Raw genomic sequence first — 23,117 nt, forward strand, 5'->3', positions numbered from 1 at the left:
TAAGGGGCTATTTAATTGCTAGGTAGATGTTTAGGCTTTGGCTGGAGCCCAGGCTCTAGAACCCTGCAAGGTGGGAGGGTCCCAGAGCTTGGGCTGCAGCCTGAGCTGAAAACGCTACACTGCAATTAAATAGCTCCTTAGTTCAAGACCCACGAGTCCAAGTCTGATGGCCCAGGCCAACCATGGGTGTCTAATTGCAGTGTAGACTTACCCAGTGTGTGTTCAGCTGTCCAACTGGAGTAATAAATTGAAGAGGAATCTGAGGTTCTCCTGTGGGGCAACTGAGATCCATTGCAGGATTAGTGTGTTCAATCACTGGAATAAGTGTGAGACATATACTGATATAAGTGCCCCCATCTGTCCAATTTCTGCACAGACACCGAGATAATTATAGTGAATTGCTGGTGCTTTCTTTTAAATGAGGACTCTATGAATATGGTGATCTCATTTGGACTGGCCATTAGATCAGCGACAGTGGATCCATGCTTAAATACGCTATAGCTGCACTGCCCAAAAATGCTGATCTATTGGAATCAAAAGAAGCTTGTTGACTGTTATTAGATCTATGTATCGCAGTTATATAATAATGCATAGCATATAAATAGCAAAATATCATGAACACCTGTCAGTGTTTCAATAGTTAATAGAGCATGTTGCAGTGGACACTGTAAGCAGCGAAAATTGTTAGCGGCCTTAAAGAAAAAAGTTCAGTAAAAAACGAGCAAACACAATTTGGTTCCTCTTTTGCCAAGTAGTAGAGCTACTCAAGTAATAATGAACACTTCCATCTATCCAAATAGACCATTATAAACCTGCCATTTCCCATCGCGACTTGAACAGCCGTAATGTATTGGTGAAGAATGATGGAACATGTGTAATTAGTGATTTTGGATTATCCATGAGATTAACTGGAAATCGACTGGTACGTCCGGGCGAGGAGGACAATGCAGCCATTAGTGAGGTGAGCATGAATTAAGAAAAAACAATGATGGGCATTTGTAAATGGTATCTAGCAAGAGAAAAATGAATTTAGAAGCAATCTTGAGATACTTGCTCCTCAAGTCATAGGGTAAATCCAGTGGCTGCACAATTTCTATGAAGGGGAGATATTGAAAAGAGTGGGTTATAAAATTGGGGTGATGAGATTCTTTGGCCGTTTTAATAAAATATTTTAAAACAAATGTGGTGTTTTTGAAAGAGGACATATAGACAGCCATGGAGTTGGAAGTCCTCTTTCAATAGAACAGGTCTGACAGGTCAATGGCAATGCACATTTTCCCACAAAAGCCCCTTGGTCCAAACTTGGGGAGACCACTGCTAGGTCCCAGAGAGTAATTGACTCTCCAGAGCAATTCAATCCTTTGTCTCTCTGCTGAGATCTGTAAACATAGATGCAATTGCAATGGGGTTTGTTGTGGTGTGGATACACAGTCTTTAGGTCTTGTACTGAGATTGCTAGTTCATTTCATATATGCCCCAAACACCCTTCAGATGGTAATGAACCCTCAACTGGATTTGAAGCAGTAGCATAGAAGTAAAGTCTCCATGTCCCACTTCCAGCTTTCTACAAGCCATTTAGACCCTTCCATCATCCCCTCAACATCATTATATGGTCTGGTTGTAGAGAGTGGGGGGTGATGGCCCATGCAAGGATGCTTAAGCATCTGCTTCTTTCTGTAACTTGTAGAAGCATGAATACAGTGAAATCTGAATATAGGAAACTCAATTATAGTGAAGCACTGCTTTAAGTGAAGAAGAGTGCTTCAGTCCATTTCAGTGGACTTTGAATTCCCTTACAGTGAAGTCTCACTTCTCAATGTGTGTTCAACTGTGTTAATCTAATTCCCTTGGAATTCAGCTATAATAATAATAATAATAATAGTAATATACTATAAATAAATAATGCGTATTGCTTAGATGTTAATTTTCTAGAAATACAGAACTCAATGCCTAACTGAAGAAAGAAGCAGAGAGAGAATAAGTTACCACTTTTTAAAGAGCAAGCATAAGGAACAGTCCCTGGCACCTAACCCTATTCAATGGGTAACGAAGAAGGGCTGGTCTGACTGTGCTATCTATTCCCCAGTGAGAGTAAATATGTGTGGAGATAGACATGCGAGTAGGCGTACAGTTGTCAATGTTCCTTGAACCTGCAGGAAATAAGGGGAGGCCCTGCCAACGTTCCTAGGTGAAGAAGATGAATTATTTTCCCTGCAGATAATAGGTTATCTCCTGTTACCATAAAATACTCTGCTATAAAGTGAAGTTATTTGTGAAATTATCATTCCTCTATCAAAGGCTTTCCACTGTTTCCTGCTGAATATGAGGACACAATACAAGGGACATAATCATTTATTTTGCATGTATTTGATAAGTACAACAGAAGCAACATAGTGCAGGAAAAGTTTTATTATGACTAGGCTGGTGATAAGAGGCTAGAGTCCAAGGATATACATAATGGAAGTAACTGCTTTTTCTTCTAAATGATAGAAGAAAACACAAGGTAGGGTAAGAATAATAAATAGGATCTGTAATAAACTGAGTCAAATGTAGGCTTTACCTTGTGAGTTAAGAGTGCAACCGTTTGTTCCTGCAGGTTGGTACAATCCGCTATATGGCTCCTGAAGTGCTAGAAGGAGCAGTGAACTTGAGGGACTGTGAATCTGCTCTGAAACAAGTAGATATGTATGCACTAGGCCTTATCTACTGGGAGATCTTCATGAGATGCACAGACCTCTTCCCAGGTAACTAAAGGATTGACTGAAATAATGAAGTTAATAAAAAACATGGATCAGAAACCAAATTTGTGTTCTCACATTTTAAAAATACAATCCATTACACTTGTGTCACAGAATAGATTTTTCTTAACTGTCTATCACCATTATCTCAGTGCCATCTAGTGTTAAGGATTTCATTGAAATTAGTACAGTGTACTCAGTTGTAATATAGTGGCCATGGATGAAACACATGTCCTTGTATAGTTCATTTGCCCTGTTAACCATCAGTATGTGCAGCCCATTGAATTGATGTAGCATCCCAGGTTTCTCTCAAACAGCCCTTTCGAGTGTTCATGGAAAGTTGCGATGATTCAATGTGGATCTTCACAGCTACTCCTTTAGCTGAACTTTATGCTAAACTTTTTCGATACCAGTGTCCCCTGAAAACTCACTCAGTGCCTGTAATATGGTAGAAGGGGAAGTGGGCAGGTCAAGTGGAACCCACGGGAATGCAGCCCACAGCCACTCTTATATTTATTTCTGAGGTGCAGCTTGTGGATTTAACCGGTGCTGGCATGTAGTATTCCATCTATAGCCGAACAGCTGTACATTGCATGCAGGAACCTATAGTCTTATTGTGCCTCCCTCCAATATTAAATACAATCTGTTTTGTTTCATACAAATTAGATGTGTCCCACAGATTCCTGGCCAGTTGCCAATGCACCCATCAATTGGGCAAAGTTTTGAGTGCCTCCCAGGGTAGTTCTAAACAATGACTTGTTCTTATTTAACTAACTCAACTACATGTTGTTAATTTAAAAATTCTGTTTTAAGGGAAAGGGGAAAAAATGTCATTGGGAGCAACCTCCATGCCACCTCCTCCCCTGTAAAAGTTCTTGATTCACTGTTCTTTTTCTTATAGCTGTGATTTCATTATGGGGTTTTTGTTTGTTTGTTTTTCTTTCCCAACAGGGGAGTCGGTGCCAGAGTACCAGATGGCATTCCAGACAGAAGTTGGAAACCATCCCACTTTTGAAGATATGCAAGTACTGGTATCTAGGGAAAAGCAACGACCAAAATTCCCAGAAGCTTGGAAAGAGAACAGCCTGGTGAGATAGAAAGTTAAAAAGAAGCATTTGCTTGAGCCACCTAAGTCATGCTCTTCACTTTTCAAAGCCAGATGTTGAATACATTTTTCTTCTACTTGACATTTAATATTTAAAGTTCTAGAGCTGCTCCAGGCTGGACTTTAAAAATACTGAATTCAGTTTAAAAGAATTCATTGTTATAAAACACTTCAGATTAAAACTAGGGGTTTTAAAAGAGAAATATTGTAATTACCACTGGATTTTTAGGTATTATAGGTGCAAAAGCACATTATATTTATATATGCCAAGTGCCCAAATTTCAACATAAACAAGACAGAAATATCAAGACATTCCATATCTGGAAATTTTATAAACTAAGAATGCCCCGAAATTTTAGCTAGTAAAAATTACATAGTATTTGCTATTGAAGCTAAGCAACATAAGAATTGTAAAGCTGAGTAGTTCCTTAAATTATATCTTCTTTTGCCAAGATGTATATTCTTCAGCATTTGCAGAGCCTACAGCTTTCACTGATCATTTGATAAACATAACCAAATTGAAGATATATCATGCTTCTTATTAATTTGATATTCATGTGAAAATTTTATATTCTCAAAAAATATAAAAAAGGCAGTCTTCTGGTTAGGAGATGAGAAAAATCTCCCAACTTTTGTCTGTTGCACTGAGCCCATACAGCACTGAGAGTCTCTGTTGCACATTACTCCCTACTTAGTAATTGAGTTAAAATAATCTCTGTAAATTGTGGATGATCTTTAGGCTGTTTATTAAAGGTAGAAAATGCAAAGTATGATGATTTACATGTTTATTTCACAACAAATATAAAAATAGTCAAAGTGGTGAGAGAAATTGTGGGTAAAAAAAAATAAATGGGCTAAATATTTGGCTTTTAATAAAAGTGATTTTTTAGTTGTATTATTTCAATGGCTGAAATTGTCTTCTTGAACCATCAGACACTTTGGTAGTCAACATGTAATGATCTGCACTCTGCAGGTGATAGGGAACCTAAGGCCATATCTGCTCTCGCATGTGTCAGCATGTCTTAAACCATTTCAGATATGGGCACAGTTTACTGAAGTAATGTTATTGCAAGACATTGTGATGTTTTTGAAAAAGTGAAACTACGTAGAAACTGTTGCACAGTTTCATCCATGTTGTTCAAGAAAACCATGCTGCAACTGTTCTCACTACAGCACTGTTGTTACATTGCTGTTAAATACAGCTCTGGAAGAACCAAGCTTGGCACAGTTATAGCTAGTCCAGTTCACAATGTTGATTGGACTCTTTGGGTGTGTCTGCACTGCATGAAAATACCTGCGTCTGGCCCGTGTCAGCCGACTTAGGCTTGTGGGCCTTGGGCTATGGGGCTATAGAACTACAGTGTAGGTGTTTGGGTCCAGGCTAGAGGCAGGGCTCTGGGATCCCACGGTGGGGGAGGGTCCCAGAGCCTGGCCTCCAGCCCAAGCCCGAATGTCTGCACTGCAGTTTTATAGCTCCACAGCCTGAGCCCCACAAGCCCAAATCAGGTGACACAGGGCCAGCCAGGGGTGTGTTATTGCAGTGGAGACATACCTATTGATGCTCAGGTTGGGTTGTGTTATTTTACAGATTTGCATTTTAAATGCTAATTATGTTGAACTATAGCACTATTAGGATTATATAGGGTGGACTGGTAGACCCTATATTTAGGTGACTGCCATTTCTCTTGTGTTGTCACCAAGATTTTGGCAACATTCCAAAATAATAACTGAAAATGTACATTCTAATCTAAGGCTGGGCCTATGCTGCTTATAAAATAATCATCAGTAGCAGTACACACACTTCAGTAGGAGCACTAGGATCAGACATCTTGGAGGGGTGGGGGAGAGAGCTGGTCTAGGCTTTTTCTAGTCATTTCCCACACCTCCTCCAGACCCAGGACATTGTCCCACTGGCCCATTTCACCCCTCTAGGGGCACCAGTTGGGGAAAGAGCTCTCTCTACCTCCTGGGAGGAGTGGGAAGAGAGGGCTGGGCTCCTCTTGACCGCTCCTTGGACCGCTGCGGATATATGCGGGGTCCATCTTTACCACGCCACCCCATGGAAATAACTGCCTTGTGTTATGTGCAAAAGTTTCAGGGTTCAAACCCCACCAATGATGCATGATGTGTGACATTTACAGTTGCACATAATGCATTTTTGGGCAAATTTACTATTTGCAGAATTTTTTTTGCTGAACTTGAATTATGATACAATCTCTAATTACATGATCACATTCTATTTTTTCCATAGGGCCCCGTCTCATTTGGTGCACAGGATAGATGGTGCTCTGGGGAATAATCAGGGTTCTGTAGTGAATGAAACAGTTTGTAGATTCCCTGCTTCATTTGCTCTAGAAGTTGGAAGATGTGTAATGGTTCAGGGAGGGAAATACAGGGAGAGAGAGGATGGTCTTGTGGTTAAAGCAGGTGACGGTCACAGGAGAGCTCAGGTCTGTCTCTGCCACTGTTCTTGTGCATGACACTGAACATGAAATTTAGATTAAAATTTTCAAAAGCACATAAATCCCATTTTCAAAAGAAGCTCTGAAATATTGAGGTCAGTTTTGAAAATGGATCCACAGGCTCTTTTGAAAATTTAAGCCTTAAGTCAACATGTTAGGAGGTAGCTATTAAGTGTGTTCTCTGTGCCGCACTTAAGACCCTGGGGAAGTAGAAGTGTGGAGCACTCATAACTGCAGCTGTGCATGCTCCACACCTCTATGTTTGGAGCATGGCATCATGGTCTGGAGGAATGTTCACAGTGTGTCATGTGCCTCTGCCATTGACTTATGGACTTGCCTCAGGAAAGTGTCTGCATTTCACCATCCGTAAAATGGGGATAATAACACTCTCTTATCTCTCAGTGAAGAGAAATTCATTAATGTTTGTGAGGTACTCAGATCCTACAGTGATGAGTAGTCTGGAAGAGACCAGGAGGAAATAAGTCATTTTGCATTAATTGTGTGTCCAGTAAAATAAAGCAGGGACCACCAATTTAATGAGGAGGATAAAAATGATGGTATTCCTGAGTACTATGCATTCTGTATACTGAATGAGGCAGGGCCCCAATTGAAAAAAAAAACCTATGTGATCATGTAATTAAAGACTATCATAATGCGTATGCGCCAGAGCCAAAAGGAAGGTTGCACAGGCAACCATAATTCTGGCATTTCTTCACTTTTGAATGCTTGACCATATATAGTTTTTTAATGTAATATATTATAAAGGGTATTAGGATTATAGTATCATGTAAATTCTCACTCTTTTGTGTAAACTAACTTTAAATGAACAGATTTGTTCATTTTTACCTTCATTCTCTCATTAAAATGTACACCAGCTTATGGCTAAAAGTCAGTATTTCACTTTATTCAGATCACTCTAAATCATAAGAAAGTATATTAAAAACACAACATAAAAAGGAGAATAATTTGACAAAAAGTTTCTCTTGCAGGCTGTGAGGTCCTTGAAAGAGACAATCGAAGACTGCTGGGACCAAGATGCTGAAGCTCGACTGACAGCCCAGTGTGCTGAAGAGCGGATGGCTGAACTCATGATGATTTGGGAGAGGAACAAATCAGTCAGCCCAACAGTCAATCCTATGTCTACTGCCATGCAGAATGAGCGGTAAGAAGTGAAGTAGTCTGGTGTTAGTCAGCTGTCCTCAGTACACAGGTCACCCTGGGAGTGAGATTAGAATGTTAACAGTAGCTGGGTATTCTTGGGAACTCACATATTTATATGAACATGTGTGAGCTAGTGTGTATATGGACTTTGCATAGTTTTGTTTAGGTTGTTCACTAACTTACTATATGAATCCACAATTAACTGATTCTTTGTAGCTTTGGGTCCCCAAGTTCCCACAAATTCAATACACCTATGTTGTAAACAACTGTATTTTGGAGAGAGAAGATCAGACTTTCTGATGGAGTTATATAGCTACCTGAAAAACAGACTTGTACTTTCACAGTCAAGATAAAGAAGTGATTATGAAGTGTCTTCAAGAACTCTTGCTAAATGATTCATGAAATTTCTGTTTAAAATGTTTCTGCTAAAAGCTTTGTGTGTTCACTGCCAGCTGAGAGACATGAGTTCAGGAAATCATTCAGATTCCCAGTCCTGTATTTTTCAATTAAGGAACCACAAGGTCAGCATTGACTTTATAATTATTCTGACCTGCAGAGAGAGACACTACGTATTTCCCTTTTCTGACTGTAAATGATCCAAAGGGAAGGAGAGTCAGCTGAGTTGATATTAATGCTTTGTGTATGCTAGAGATCCTGTTTGGGGATACTCTTGATACCCAGGGCAGTGTGTTTTGTCATGTTAAACTTGTGTTTAAAATTATGCATCATGGATTTTTATCATAATTTGCGACTCCATGATTTTTCCTGTGTCATTTCCTCCATCCTCTCTGCAGGGCTCTCTTCGCCTCCCTCACCCCAAGATCTCTTCACTGCACTTAGAGTGGAGCCTCAGCTGTGAAGTGGGCAATCATCAAATGGGATGACAAAATTCCTTACTTTTGGCTTTAAAAACAATTAAGAGGCTTTGTTACATAAATAACATCCATGATAAAACCTGCTGCCCTACTAGTTCAATTTCATGGCAGCCAGAATTTTTCATGGAAGCTATAGTGTGTTATCAGAACTCCTTAAATAGTTGGTTTTTGGATTATACATGAAGGGAAAATTAGAGACCTTCAGTGGTGAAAGGCAGTTTGTTTTTACATATATATATATATAAAATCTTAATGTCAGACTTTTTCTTTTTCTTTATTTTTTTAAAGCAACCTGTCACATCACAGGCGTGTTCCAAAAATCAGGCCATATCCAGATTACTCTTCTTCCTCCTATATTGAAGACTCAATCCACCACACTGACAGTATAGTGAAGAACATTTCTTCTGAGCATTCAGTGTCCACTACACCATTGACTTCAGGGGAGAAGAACAGAAACTCCATTAACTATGAACGACAGCAAGCACAGGCTCGCATCCCTAGCCCTGAGACTAGTGTCACCAGTTTGTCCACCAACACAACTACCACCAACACAACTGGCCTTACTCCTAGCACTGGCATGACTACCATATCTGAGATGCCTTACTCAGATGAAACAAACCTACATGCTACAAATGTCATGCAGTCTGTTGGACCAACTCCTGTTTGTCTTCAGCTAACAGAGGAGGACTTAGAAACCAACAAGCTGGATCCAAAAGAAGTAGATAAGAACCTAAAGGAGAGCTCTGATGAGAATCTGATGGAGCATTCCCTTAAACAGTTCAGTGGACCAGATCCACTCAGCAGCACCAGCTCCAGCTTGCTTTACCCACTGATCAAACTTGCAGCAGAGGTGACAGGACAGCAGGACTTCACACAAGCTGGGAATGGTCAAGCATGTTTGATTCCAGATGTCCCATCCACTCAGGTCTACCCTCTACCCAAGCAGCAGAACCTTCCGAAGAGGCCTACTAGTCTACCTTTAAACCCCAAAAATTCAACAAAGGAGCCACGACTGAAATTTGGTGGCAAGCACAAATCAAACTTGAAGCAAGTGGAAACTGGAGTTGCCAAGATGAACACTATTAATGCTGCAGAACCTCATGTGGTAACAGTTACCATGAATGGAGTGGCCGGGAGAAGCCAAAGCATAAACTCGCATGGTGTAGCAACCCAGTATGCCAATGGTGTAGTGCCATCTGGCCAGACAACCAGTTCAGTGGCACACAGGGCCCAGGAAATGCTGCAGAATCAGTTCAGTGGAGAAGACAGTCGGCTGAATATTAACTCAAGCCCAGATGAGCATGAACCCTTACTGAGACGGGAGCAGCAAGTTGGCCAAGATGAAGGTGTTCTGGATCGTCTAGTGGACAGGAGAGAGCGACCGCTAGATAATGGCCGAACAAACACCAATAACAACAACAGTAATCCATGTCCAATGCAAGACATTACTACACTTGGCACCCAGAGAATGACAACATATCCTGGGCAGACCCAGACTAGAAGAGCACAGAGGCCTAATTCACTAGATCTATCGGCCACAAATACTTTGGACAGCAGTAGCTTGCAGTGTAAGTGTTGACAGGACTCGAAAAATTTCCCAAACACTTTCTTATCTGAGAATTAAGCATATCTGCCTGGATGAAAAATACCTGTATTGTCTCACAGCCCAAATAGCCAAACCGCCCAAATTGCATGTATATTTAATTTCTATTGGTATAATTTCACTCCTCCTATTAAATTAATTTTGTGGCCCTGGCCTGAAAATATATCAGTTCTTTCTCCCTCCCCCACCTCTGGTTGGTTCACTTTCTAATCAATTCTGCTTTCACTCTCCAAATCCAATCACTTCTACACCTCTTCCTCTTTGCAGAGCTTCTCTGCTATTGCTGTCCCTGTTCCTCTCCTGGGTATACTGGAGACCCTAACTAAGCCTCCCATTTTCTCCTCCTGCCCAATGTTTCAGGGTTGTTAAAATAAACGATTACAATAACTAGTTCCATATTCCATTATTTTTAAATGACTGGTTGTACTATATTATTATTATTAGCTTCTCAGAATAAGTACATCTGATTTTATTGTGGTAAGTAACAACAATTACAGTTATATAAGTTACTTTTCTTGAAATATTCCAATCCTGTGAGCTGATGTCTTGATACCCACTATTGGCATGCAGCTCTCACGTATGATTAGCATTAGATACCAGGGCTGAGACCTGGAAGATCAGTATGTCCCATTACGGGGTTCAGACTAGATAGAAAAACTACAGACTGCTCCAAACTTTTGTCTGAATCCCAGTGTAATAGTAAATATTTCATCTACACAGTGTGTGTGTGTGTATGAGAAGTTAATCAACAGTAGTATAAAACAACATATTTTTAGATATAAACACATTTAATAGACTTCAGAATAACTGTAATCACCCTTTGGGCTTCAACAGCAAAAGGACACAAGAAGCCACTATTGACTTTTTGTCTTTTCCCTGCAAGGTAAAAGTAATGAAAGGTTACAGCTAAGCTCTCCATTAGTTATAGCCTCCATTAGTTATTCCCTGTTCTGTTCAGTTTCAAAGGGACTATTGAAAAGGCCTGTTTATCTTTCTTTGGAAATTTTTTTTTCCAAAATACCCTGTGTTCTTGGAAGGAGCCAAGGTAACTGTGATTGAAAGCCTTTGAATGTGCTTAGGCAGACAGAGAATATAATATTAGCAAAGTTATTTGGATGGGGGGGCTTTCCCAGCAGAAACTGAGGAGACACACACGTTTAAGTTAGCAATGTAAAACACACCGATACTTTCTGGAAAGGAAGAGTGCAAACCAGCAACAGAGCACTCATGAAATACAGTTGAATATTCACTGGTAGAATGTTTTTCTAGCTTCATTTTGTTCTAATTTAGTAAAATGAATTGTTGGGTTGTTTTTTGGGTTTTTTTATTGCAGTACTTTTCTCCTACCTCTTCCTTTTACAGGTTAAATAAACAAGATGTAGGGGTTTTTTGGGTTTTTTTTTACAGTCAAATCTAAGTTGCTGGTATTTAAACACAGAAAAGGTGACAAGCAGTTGTCTTAAAGGTTTCACCATCCTAGACTCAATTGCTGGTTGAGGAAAATCAGAGAATAGAATATTTGGCCTCAAAATGAAAAGCTAGGTTTTGTCTGTGGTCATGTATGTAAGAACCTATTTGCCAGGTAAAATGGAATTTAAAAGGTAAATGATGTAACAATACCATTTAAAAACTCAGCATTTACTGCCCTGTAATATTGCAGTAGTGCCATGTCTCCCATTCCAAGTATAGAAACATCACATGGTTACAAAAGTCACATGAATGTAAATGCTGAGGGCTAGATTCTACTCTCTTACACCAGTATGTGCATAGGGTAACTGAAGTGACTCCACTGGACTTACTACAGATTTACACTGTAGTAATGGAAAGCAGAATCTGGCCCTTTGTTTTAATGGCACCCACTGTACATAAATACTAGTCACCTCTCTTGTCACTATTGCTAGTTTTGACAGGATTTGTTTTTTCAGCCTACATGTTCATGTAACCAGCTTGAACTCTCAAACATGCTCTTGTAACATTTTATTTTCTACTTTTATTTTCAGTAGGTGACTCATCACAAGATGGCAAACCGGGCTCAGGAGAAAAGATCAAGAAACGTGTGAAAACTCCATATTCACTTAAGCGGTGGCGCCCTTCAACATGGGTCATCTCCACTGAACCACTGGACTGCGAGGTCAACAACAATGGCAGTGACAGGGCAGTCCACTCTAAATCCAACACTGCTGTTTACCTTGCAGATGGAGGTACTGCTACAACAATGGTGTCTAAGGATGCAGGAGTGAACTGCCTGTGAAATATTTTAAAAGCCAACAAAATGACATTTTTGCATTATTTGAAATGAACATGCAGAAGACATTTTAAAAAACTGCTTTCTCCTCCTGTCAGCACCCCCTGCCAAGAACTCGCTTTAAATGGATTTCAGCTATGCAGAAATTTTTTAGCTTATGCTTCCATATTTTTTGTTTCATTTTTTGAACGTTTTTGCACTTTTATTTAGTATCGCTAAAGTTAAGTCTGTCTGTTTTTGACCACAGAATTATATATATGTGTATCAAAAATGTGGTCTCAAAATATTTTTTTAAAAAAAATAACAAAAAAATTTATTGCTGATAATCAGTTTGGACCAGTTCCTAAAGATCACTAAAAACATAAGCAGACTATAAGACAGGTTTGACTGCAGTGGTGTCTTGTATCCATGTTTTGATTTCTGTGCACAAGTTAATTAGTATGTTTCTATGTTACAGAGTGTATTATCTTTTGAATGCCCTACTTTTCTTGTGTTATGTTGAAATGTGCAATAGTCTATAGTTCACAGTACGCTTTATTGGAAAGTGTGTTTATAAAACCGCCACACATTCTCCCCCTCTTTGTGAGTATTTGTTAATTTTTTTCCTGACGGTTTGGCAGTTGGTCATTCATGACAGTGAACTTTGCACACCATAGCCAGCTTGAAGCAGCTGCCTATATCTATCATTGAGCTCTAAGATTATAATGGAAAATGCATGAATTTTCCCCACCTTGAAAGGACTTTTAAAAGGAACAAACAAAATATGATTTCAGCTGCCTTTCTTTTCAACCTTCAGTATCTTAACCAGTTTCCTTCATAGGAGACATGACACTGGAAGGGGAAGCTCTAAGCAAGACAGTGTTGAACAAAGTGTGAGGAAACAAAGTAAGTCTGCCATTTTTGATTTTTGCTGCAGTTTCAGTTTGTATTTATGAACATTTTTTATTGATTGCTATTATTGTGTATTTATCAGAAATCCTAATGAACTGTCCTACTAAGATCTTGAGTATACACAGTTGCATTTTGTTCCTTACAAGAGAAAAAAGCCTGACTTATGATTGACACAAAACAGTCATGTGATGAGCAACTAAGCATCTATTAAATACCTCCGTAGAGGTAAATATTGAGGTCTGGAGCCATATCCATCAAATTACATATGCAAGTATGTTTATCCTAATTGGCAGCAGCTGAGTTAAGTGAAAACTAGTTTTCTTAGAGTTTTGTATAGACCTCTTAATTCATCTTGAAATTAGAATTTTAAACATACACTTTTAAAAGTTATGGCCATGAGGAAGAGATTTCAATCTTTTATGGTGAAAACACTCAGAATGTATGTAACACTACATACACTGACTTCATGTATTTGTGACCATTAATCCCTTGAGGTGAGTGACCACAACTTCTTCCCAGGGTAATAGAATTTGTCTATTTAAACAGAATTACTTCCTTTCTGGACATTGCACCCACATGAGGCCTTTGTCTCAAGAGTGATTATTTACCCTGCTGAAATAAATTTAATAAGAAGTAATTAGCTAAGAAATTGAAGTATCTAGTGTGGTGTGGCACTGCGCAAAGCTTTGTAGCTGTATTTGAAAACAGCTCATGTCCCAACACCTAAAAAGCTGTGGAAAAATTATTCAGTCAGCATGCCAAATCACTATGGTAGGATGCTGGCAGCCAAGATTTGCCACCAAACTTGCCTTTTTTCAGCTGACTGAATCTGATTTTCTGTCCTTCCAAGACCATTCATTACCTTGATATTGCTTTTGTACAATCTTTCCCCATACCGTAACTTTTTCTAACTCTCTTCTTGAGGCTCTGATGATTACCTGCCATATGTAATATATGGCCTTCCACATCTGACTCTGTTTCCCAAGCTTCCTTGTTTGCATTCCTGTCTCTCTCTGGCATCCTAATCTGCTGTAGGCCAGATTCTGCTGTCAGCTATACCAGTATAAATCAGGAGCTGCTTGTTTCATTGACTTCAGAGCAGTTACTCTGCTATTATACTGGTGTAACTGAAATCAGACTCTGGCCCAGTGTAGTTGCAGAAGTGTAAATCAGGGCAGAATTTGGCCTCCAGCTCTTTAAGCATTGCCCAGTCCTTGCACCCAAATAAAGGCTCCTGCTTTTCTCTTAGGCACAACTTTGTTAGCCTAATGTATAAATATACAGTTGCTTATCTTTATGTTGCTAAAAGATGTTCTCCATTTTATTTTCAGTTCTTTCTCCTGCTTGCCATCTGCTGCAATCTAACATCCCAGATATTGAAAACTTGCCACATGTTCAGTTGACTTGCATTACACACTGATCTGAATTCTTGACACGATAGTCATAACATTGCCTGTGCTTTTTGTTCCTTTTGGAATTTACCTTAACTTGAAATTCTTCACACTTTTTGGATCTATGTGTGAATTTCTGGAGTACAATACTTTGTTTTTTGCAGCAGTCACTGTAGCATGTGCATAATGAAGATTGCTCACACCTCGTTTAGTGACTTTTTGCTTTGCCTTAAGTGTAAACTTGATCATCATTTCAGAGTGTTACTTTAAAAAACATCTGTAAAACACTCTGTGACAGTTCTCAGGGCACCCAGGACTGTGAGTCACCGTGGTTACCCCTTGCCTCCAGCAAAAGGGAGTCTTTCTTATGGTAGCTGGATGTCAGCTCCTTGACACCAGGAGCCTTTCAGCCACTCGAGCACTCTTCTCTGAGCTATACCATCACTAACTTCACCTTGCAGGTTAATAAGAGGTGCACCTCAGTCCCTGGGTCCTTTTGAATTATTCCCCTGCGATATCCAGCCCCTAACATTAGCTACTCACAGAAATTCCAGACCCGTGCGTTTTCTCTTAAATCACTGCACCTGTAACCTACGCAGCACTTGTGAGCACTTATACGAAAACAAAACTAGGTTTATTTAAGAAAGAATAAAGATTTAACTAGAAGTGAGAGAAAGTGATAGAAACAACTTATGACAACACAAACCTGGGTCTATACTTATCAATGGTTACCTTTTCTATATAATAAGGTAGCCTTTCCCCCCAGGGTTCAGTCAATTGCTGAGCTGGCTGGTGTCACAAGAATCAGGATCTAAATGTTCATGAAAGCCCCTTGCTTCTTAAGTGGTTTCCTCAGTGAATGGATCCAGAGTGCCTTTTGCTCTTTTGTCTTTAGTCATAGCCCTGGTGATATCCTGCCTGCTGTAATACTCCTTTTTCACCTCCAAGTGGTTTTAATCATGGGCAATTGTCTTTGACGGTTTTCCATTGACTGTTCTGGGATGTGGCCAGGTTAGATAATAGACCCTTGCACTGCCTTGCCAGCTGACTGGGGAAGAGTGACAACTCTCTCTTGCTTGAATGAGACATCATCAAAACACTTGGTCCGGTGATTAATTTTTACTCCAAGTCCATAAAGCATACTTTCCGTATAAATACATTAATTCTTAAATATCCATACATACATCTCACAATGATTGAGTCTTGACAAGTTATGAGCTTTCTGTAGATAGCTTTTATGTTACTCTTTATGGATAAATATCCTGTAAGACGTGTTTGGTGCAGTGAGTTTGTCAGGTCTGAGGTGAAAGATGTTTACAAAGAACAGGGGCCCTTTGCCAAGGAGCCTCTGTATCTCACACACACACACTCTTATCTTAGGTTATGTCTACACTATAGCCTATGCCAGCAAAATTTATGTCGCTCAGGGGTGTAAATATTCCATCCTCCCTGTATGACATAAGTTACACCAACATAAGCACTCGTGTGCACTTTGGTATGTCGGCGGGAGAGCTTTTAATGCTGACATAGCTTCTGCTGCTCGCAGAGATGGTTTTATTATACCAATGAGAGATCTCTCCCCTGTTGGCATAGAGCGTCTTCACCAGATGTGCTGCAGCAGCGACATGGCCTAAGTTGAAACATGCTAGGAAAAGAAAAATTATTTACTCTAAATACTGCTGCTTTTTGCCAAGGCTGATTACACTGGTCTTGTAGCTTTTGTTTTAGGCCAATCCTTTGTAATAATTCAAACTTCTTTATGCTTGATGCAGTCAAAAGTTTTAATAAAATCACTGTACCAGATGGAAAAGTCTTTCTGGCATTCTGCAATTTTCCCTAAGCTTCCTTAAAGCAAATATAACTTTCACATTTCTCCTGTCTTTCTCGAACATTTTGTTGAAAACTTTTGGGGTAAATCACAATTGTCAGAAAGTATCTGTTGTATAATCAATCTATCATGGATAAATATCATTTGTAACATAGTAGAAATGTGTACACTTTATCCCAATGTGAATTCTAGATCAAAAGGAGCAACTTTATTACTTCTAAAGGTCAACTCAAACAGATGATAGGTATATATTAAAATGTTCGAATTTTGCAGAGTTAGATGAGGTGAGACTAAATATGGCTTAATTCTGATGTATAATTAGCAAAGCCCTTGTTTTGCTCACAGTAGGTAATCTTATCTTTTCCACAGAACTCAATTCCTGTAATTAAATTACATTGAATTGTAGCTCACAAAAGTACCTTGGAGACTCATACTTAAGGTCAAGTCAAATACAAGAGAGAGAATTCTACAAATCAAAACTATTTTTTAACTAATGTACAGTAAATCAGTTTTGGAAAGTCCAGTTTATTTCTTTGTTAAAAAAATACATTAATGGATAATGATGAAAGTTGATAAATTACCATTTTTCTAAATGCATATTGCAGACAATATAAATATATCAAAATGACAATAGACTGATAATGTAAATAGCAATGGATTGTGCCAATGTCAAATAAACAATGGTAGAATATTTTATATGTTCACTTCTAATATGGAATTCAAATAAAATGTTACAACAAACATAGGTGACCTATCTATGTATAGGCCACTCAGAAATCTTATTGGTTTTAGAAAATCACACACATTAAATCTAAAGAACTTGTCCAGGCAAATATGTTGTCCAGGCACAGAACTTGTCCAGGCAAACATTTCCTACTCCTATGAAGTTCAGCATTACATAGTTAGTTTTGAGAATAGGAATTCTAGCCATATGTGTAGACATGCCTATATGGTGATAGATTTATTTTCTTTTTAACAAAAATAGAGATTTATGAGTAGATTATGAGGAAATCAGGGGAAATGTTCCAGATAGTGCTCCACAAATGCATGTGTGCACACAGGCTAAATAATTAAAAGATAATCCCACTCTTGCAATTGCCAGGTGTATTTAAATTGCAGAACTAAAAGTAAAGAAATATTTAATTTAAAAGAAAACCAGGATACATTGTGATTATATCATCTTCCAACCCCGGGAATACTTCATTGTAAAAAACACAGATTTTGTCTGTATTATGTTTTGTTAATATAATAGTTCACTTCACAGTTTTTTCTGTCATTCGTTCACATCTAGAAAATTACCTGGTTTTAGTGGCAACACAGTTTTGTTATTTTTTCAAAGTCTATTGGGGCAGAAACAAAAGTGAGAGGGATGTTGGCAGGTTTCAGGGATAAACTGAAAAATGTTTGATATGGAGTTGTTTAGAAAGTAAATATCCTCTCTCCCAACAACTTACTCCAGAAAAGCTCTTTAATCCTGAATGGTACAGGAAAAGATATATAAAAAGACGTGAACATAGACATCTATGGAAGAGATTATCAAACAAAATTTGATAAGTAATATATTTTTACTCAGCAGATACATCTTATGTACATAATATATATGCTGCATAGTTTCAGGCCCCATTCAGTTTGCTTGACCCCTCCATGTGTTCTAATGACATTGCTAAAGTACTTTTGAGAGAGAAAAATGAAAAATATACATATTCCACTAGTGTAACAATCATGGAAATATATTCAGATAGTCATTTTCTAATGTGATAAAAAATGAAATCATCACAGCTATTTTGTCCCTTAATCATTATCTACACAGCATAGCCTTTCTGGAAATAGTATATATGCTGTGTGTTTTACTGCCAAAACATGTCAGAATAGTGTATTTTTATGTTATCTTTTATGTTGTTTGATTTTTGAATATAGATTTACATTCACAGCTTCCAGACCATGATTGGTTTCAGAGTAACAGCCGTGTTAGTCTGTATTCGTAAAAAGAAAAGGAGTACTTGTGGCACCTTAGAGACTAACCAGTTTATTTGAGCATGAGCTTTCGTGAGCTACAGCTCACTTCATCGGGCATCCGATGAAGTGAGCTGTAGCTCACGAAAGCTCATGCTCAAATAAACTGGTTAGTCTCTAAGGTGCCACAAGTACTCCTTTTCTTTTTACAGACCATGATTGTGATCTATAAAATCTGTAGTTACGGGTGCTTAGCACCTCTTAGGATTTGACCCTTTATCCATAATGAAATTTGCTTCCCACCTTTTTTGGTACATATAAAAAGAGTTCGTAAACCATGGGCCAGCTATAAACACAGAAGTTGCAACCTGAACATCTGTCATGAGTAAAATTCATACACGTAAATCAATACAGGAAAAGTGTTTTACATTATGCTGTGAATTATACATGCACGCAGGCACTAACTTTTGTTTTTCCCGGTGGGTGCTCCGCACCCTCCCCCGAGGCCCCATCTTCACCCCTCTCCTAACGCTCCCCGCTGCTCACTCCTCTCCGTTCCCTCTCCTGAGGCTGCCCCAACCGCCGCTCCCTCCTCTCTGCCTCTCCTTCTCCTAGCGCCTCCAGCCAGCCACTCACTGATCGGCAGCCAGCCTGAGAGCTGGTCAGCAGCCAGCCCCAGGGCCGGAACCAGTGTGGCTGGTGGATGCTGAGCATCCCATATTTTTTTTTCCGTGGGTGCTTGAGGCCCGGAGCACCCACAGAATTGGCGTCGATGTACTTGCACCAAATAATAGTTCCTTATTGCTACCACAGAGAAAATGATAAAGGAAAAAACAAGATTAAAACAACCTATAGTACAGAGTAAATTTGTAGGCTGTGTCCTTATCCAGATGTCAGAACTCATTTGTAACAATCTAACAAAACATTCACCCGCAGATAGCTATCTCATTAGCCTATGAAAACTGGGCTGTAGATCCTTCAGCACTTTCTCTAAAGTCAGATTGTGGAATTTGCACTCAGGTGCACAGCACATCACTTGCGTTTCTCAGTTGCTCATTACATTTTGTATGCGTTACTTTTTAACCCTTTCTTACCGCAAAAGCTATACATACTGCAAGGGAGCCATAACACATTTTTGTCTTTGAAATAGTTGTGTATGTATTTAGATGCATATGTGTTCTGCATTAATTCCATTTTTAAATACTATGTGTTAGGTATGAAATAGGCACATATAATGTCCTGATCAAACAGGTAGACTTTTTCACAGGCCATGTTTAAGTTGCGTCTTCTCCATATTGCAACAGAAATTGGACTACAACTATGAAACTAATACAATTCCTCCCAAATACTTAATATCCCTCCGAATGGAACCTGGTCATTGACTATGCCTGGACTGTGTGTACTTTGAAGAAAGGTAAAAAACGGGGAATACAGTCGATATGAAATGCATTTGAAGCTGAATAATTAAAGGTTGTTGGGGTTTTTTTTAAACATTAAAATTAAGTCTGAAATAAATCTAAGATATTTAAAGAGTAATATTTGGCATTTTCTTTTACAAGACCTTTGTGATGTTATAGCTAAGGTTACGTGTGCACTTCCAATATAAATCCAATTTTTCACAGGGCCCTAAATCTACTGAAAAATATTCTCTTCTTGGGTTAAAAGTTATACAAAGCTTCAGGTCAGGAATATATCTGTTTGGTTTTGGTTTTGTGTTTTTAATTTTTAAAATGTAGTTTAATTTTGGTGTAAAATAATAATTAAACAGATGTAACATTTTGGGCTTCCTTCGGCTCTCGCTGAAGTCAGTAATAAAACTTTCAATGACTTTTGGCAGGATCAAGCTTTTGGCTCTCCTGGGAATCAAAATGGGAATTCTATTTGGTATAACTTTATCTAAGAAATAGTTTGTATCTAATCAGTTAGGACTTGATTCAATTTCCACTAAAGTCAGTGGGAGTCTTGCCACTGATTTCAGTGGAAGCAAGATCAGGTCCCCTGGCCTTCTTTACAGTAGATTTTTCCCCCTTTTATAATTTCTCATCATTGTTACTACTGGTGTAGCTCCAACAGCGGGAATGCTAATGTACACGGGCCACTTCTGGGTGCTGGCATTTGGAGCAGGGTTAGGTAACATTCTAACTAAAGCTGCAGCAGCAGGTCTACACGAGTCCAGCCATGACAGCAGAGCTGCACCAGTGGCAGCACTGGCAGGACGTTTTAAGATAAAGGGCCTGTTTCTCATTAACTATAAGGTTTCTTTTTAGTGATCTGGGCTCTGATGTAGTCACAGCCATTGTCCAGGATTCATATTTAAACATGTTTTACTTTATTGTACATGCCAATGCCATTTTAAATAATCTTACTCTGTAGCTCAAGTGGTTTTATTTACATAATTGCAAAATAAAATAGAACCCAATGAACTGATGACCTGTAATAATCTGAAGTTGACAGTGATTCCAAAGGTGCCATTCTAGTTAATTTCAATACATAATCCATGTTTCAACAAATTCAGTAATTGGCCTAGGTTTGGAAAAGCTCCTTCAAATCTCTTCCATTCTCTTGGGAAATTAATCCATGAGTTTGGGGACAAGGGGCGGAGTTGTAGGAGTGGCTAATTGGCTATTTTACAATTTACAATGAAAAGTCGTGGGCATTCCCACACTTTTGCCATTTTGTTAAAGATAGAAACTAGCTCCTTTCTTTATAGTTTAGTAGTTCGGGGGGCTTCCAAAAGTTAGCTTTTCACAGTTTACTTACTCGTTTTTCAGGCAGAGTAGTAATTTTCAAGATTTCTTTCTGGAGCACTAGATTCAATCTTGTTTGTTCAGAACTTGGTGATGATGTAGTCTGCAGCCTAATAGTAGTATGTTTTAGGCTCCCACATGCATGTTTGGTTACCACTGAAAGGAAAGGAAATAGTTAATGGGATCAATTAACATTAAGGTTGTGAGGAAAGCAGGTAAGGCCAAGTTAATACTGTCATTTGTCACTTTGATTTTCCTGGTTTGTGGCTTTTATTGCTCTCTCGCGCGCGCACACACACACACACACGAAATATATTTTAAAAGATTTTTGTATGAATTTTTTCTTGTCTGCTTCTTGTCCTTAAAGGAAAATATCCTGTATTCACATTTATATATGCTGGAATCTTACCTCACAATTGTTGTTGGTTACTTTTTTTCCACAATATACAAGGACAATGGCCAAACCCTGATTTGTAGGGTTTGGCGTTTTGCAGAAGCTGAAGTGTGGAGATGTGAAACTGCTGTTCTCCTTATGAACGAAAGGAAAACTATAACCCTAGAGAGCATTAATTTCTGAATGAGCTTTTCTGGGGGAAATAGTAATTTTGGAGTATCATCAGAACCTTTTTGCTAATAGGTATTGTTGTTGGGTTTTCTTCTCTCAAATTACAGATGAAATATCATGTATGAATTTATAAATAGTTACTTTCAGTTATTTTCCTTTTGTATAAGCTGCCCAGTACCTCGCTATGCTGTATAAGTTGTGTTTTATGAAACAGTGTGAGTATGAACTCTTAAAAGCTAATTACTTTTCCTTTTTTAATCATCTGTGGATGCCACTATGAAAGCTGACATCGATAAGCCACTACAGAGTTTTCTATGAATACTTGTAAGAAAATGCTTTGTTACATATGAACCTAAATAAAAAGATTGTATTGATACAAACACAGGGATAAGAACATTTAAAGACTATTCTTTAGGTTTAAAAGGCTTGCTGTAAAACGGTGCATTATTCCATTTATTAAAGATCATATTCATGACAAAAAGTGTGGACTTTTGTGAGTTTGTGACAGTATCATTAACTCTGATTAGCGTAAGCTGTTCCTAGGTACAAGAACAAAATGGGTTCAAATGATTTCAGATTAAAACTAGAATCTTTTCCCATCACCCATAAATAGGAAGTTCATCATTTATCAGCTGGATTTGGCCAAAAGTGTTTACACCGTGCTGAAATTGGACTGAGTGCATGAATCTAATCTTTTAGCTCCAAAGTCTACCACCAAAGCAAAATCAGTTGTAGTTGGGAGTTTATCCTACAGCAGATATAATTAAACTTTTTAGAGGAAGGGAAGAACGTCCCACTGGTTAGGGCACTCGCGTACGACTTCTGAGACCTGGGCTAAAGTCCCTGTTTTACTACAGACTTCCTGTGTGACCTTGGACAAGTCACTTGTCTTCAGGTCCCCCATTTTCAAAATGAGGATAACACCATTGAGAGATAAACACATTAAATACTGTGAGGCGCTGAGATTGATGGTAATGGAGGCCATATATGTACCAGAGAGAGAGAGGGTCTCATTATTTCCCATATAAAGCAATGATTCTCCTTATGGCCCAAGGTGTGTCTGCCTCTGCAGGCTAGAGTAGAAAGTGCGGCTGTAACCCAGAACACCTTGCTTAGGAGGCAGCACACATTGAATGCCATGGGGGGAGAGCCAACATGCACTGCACACCCCATGTTGATACTTGGCATAAACCTCTTAACCTGCCAAAGCCCAAATGTGAGAACCAAAATGAAGGCTGCAAACATGTTACTACTGGAGGAGCACAGGTGCTGCCAATAAGGACAGTCCATCTAGTGCCATGTCCTGTGTCCAATAGTGGCTAGTAACTACTGCTTCAGAAGAAGAAATCTGTTTCAGAGGAAGGAACTACTGCAATAAGGAGTTATGAGATAACCTGCATCTAGGGGGAAAAGTTTGCTCCCAAGTTCCAATAGCAGTTACCTTGTGCCTGAAGCTTGAGGGTTTAATGCCTTCTGACCTCCATGTTGAGTTTATTAATATTTCCTAGTATAATTTTAGCTATTCCTGTTGTTCACATACATCTAATCCTTTC

The 23,117-nt window shown here is 38.8% G+C and overlaps 1 protein-coding gene across 4 annotated transcripts in view; it reads left to right on the top strand.

Moving 5' to 3' along the window:
* BMPR2 (bone morphogenetic protein receptor type 2) overlaps positions 1-22,045 on the top strand; it is a 174,248-nt gene extending 152,203 nt beyond the window's left edge. For all 4 annotated transcript variants that reach the window (XM_043525715.1, XM_037912427.2, XM_037912426.2 and 1 more), the window contains 6 exons: positions 801-961; positions 2,597-2,744; positions 3,690-3,826; positions 7,295-7,467; positions 8,630-9,909; positions 11,945-22,045. In XM_043525715.1, coding sequence (XP_043381650.1) covers positions 801-961; positions 2,597-2,744; positions 3,690-3,826; positions 7,295-7,467; positions 8,630-9,909; positions 11,945-12,195 — 2,150 coding nt within the window. In that variant the 3' untranslated portion in view covers positions 12,196-22,045. The remainder of the gene's footprint in view (positions 1-800; positions 962-2,596; positions 2,745-3,689; positions 3,827-7,294; positions 7,468-8,629; positions 9,910-11,944) is intronic.
* The last annotated feature ends 1,072 nt before the right edge of the window (positions 22,046-23,117 follow it).

The sequence above is a fragment of the Chelonia mydas genome, chromosome 11 (assembly GCF_015237465.2).
Source record: "Chelonia mydas isolate rCheMyd1 chromosome 11, rCheMyd1.pri.v2, whole genome shotgun sequence".
Classification (NCBI taxonomy): Eukaryota; Metazoa; Chordata; order Testudines; family Cheloniidae; genus Chelonia; species Chelonia mydas.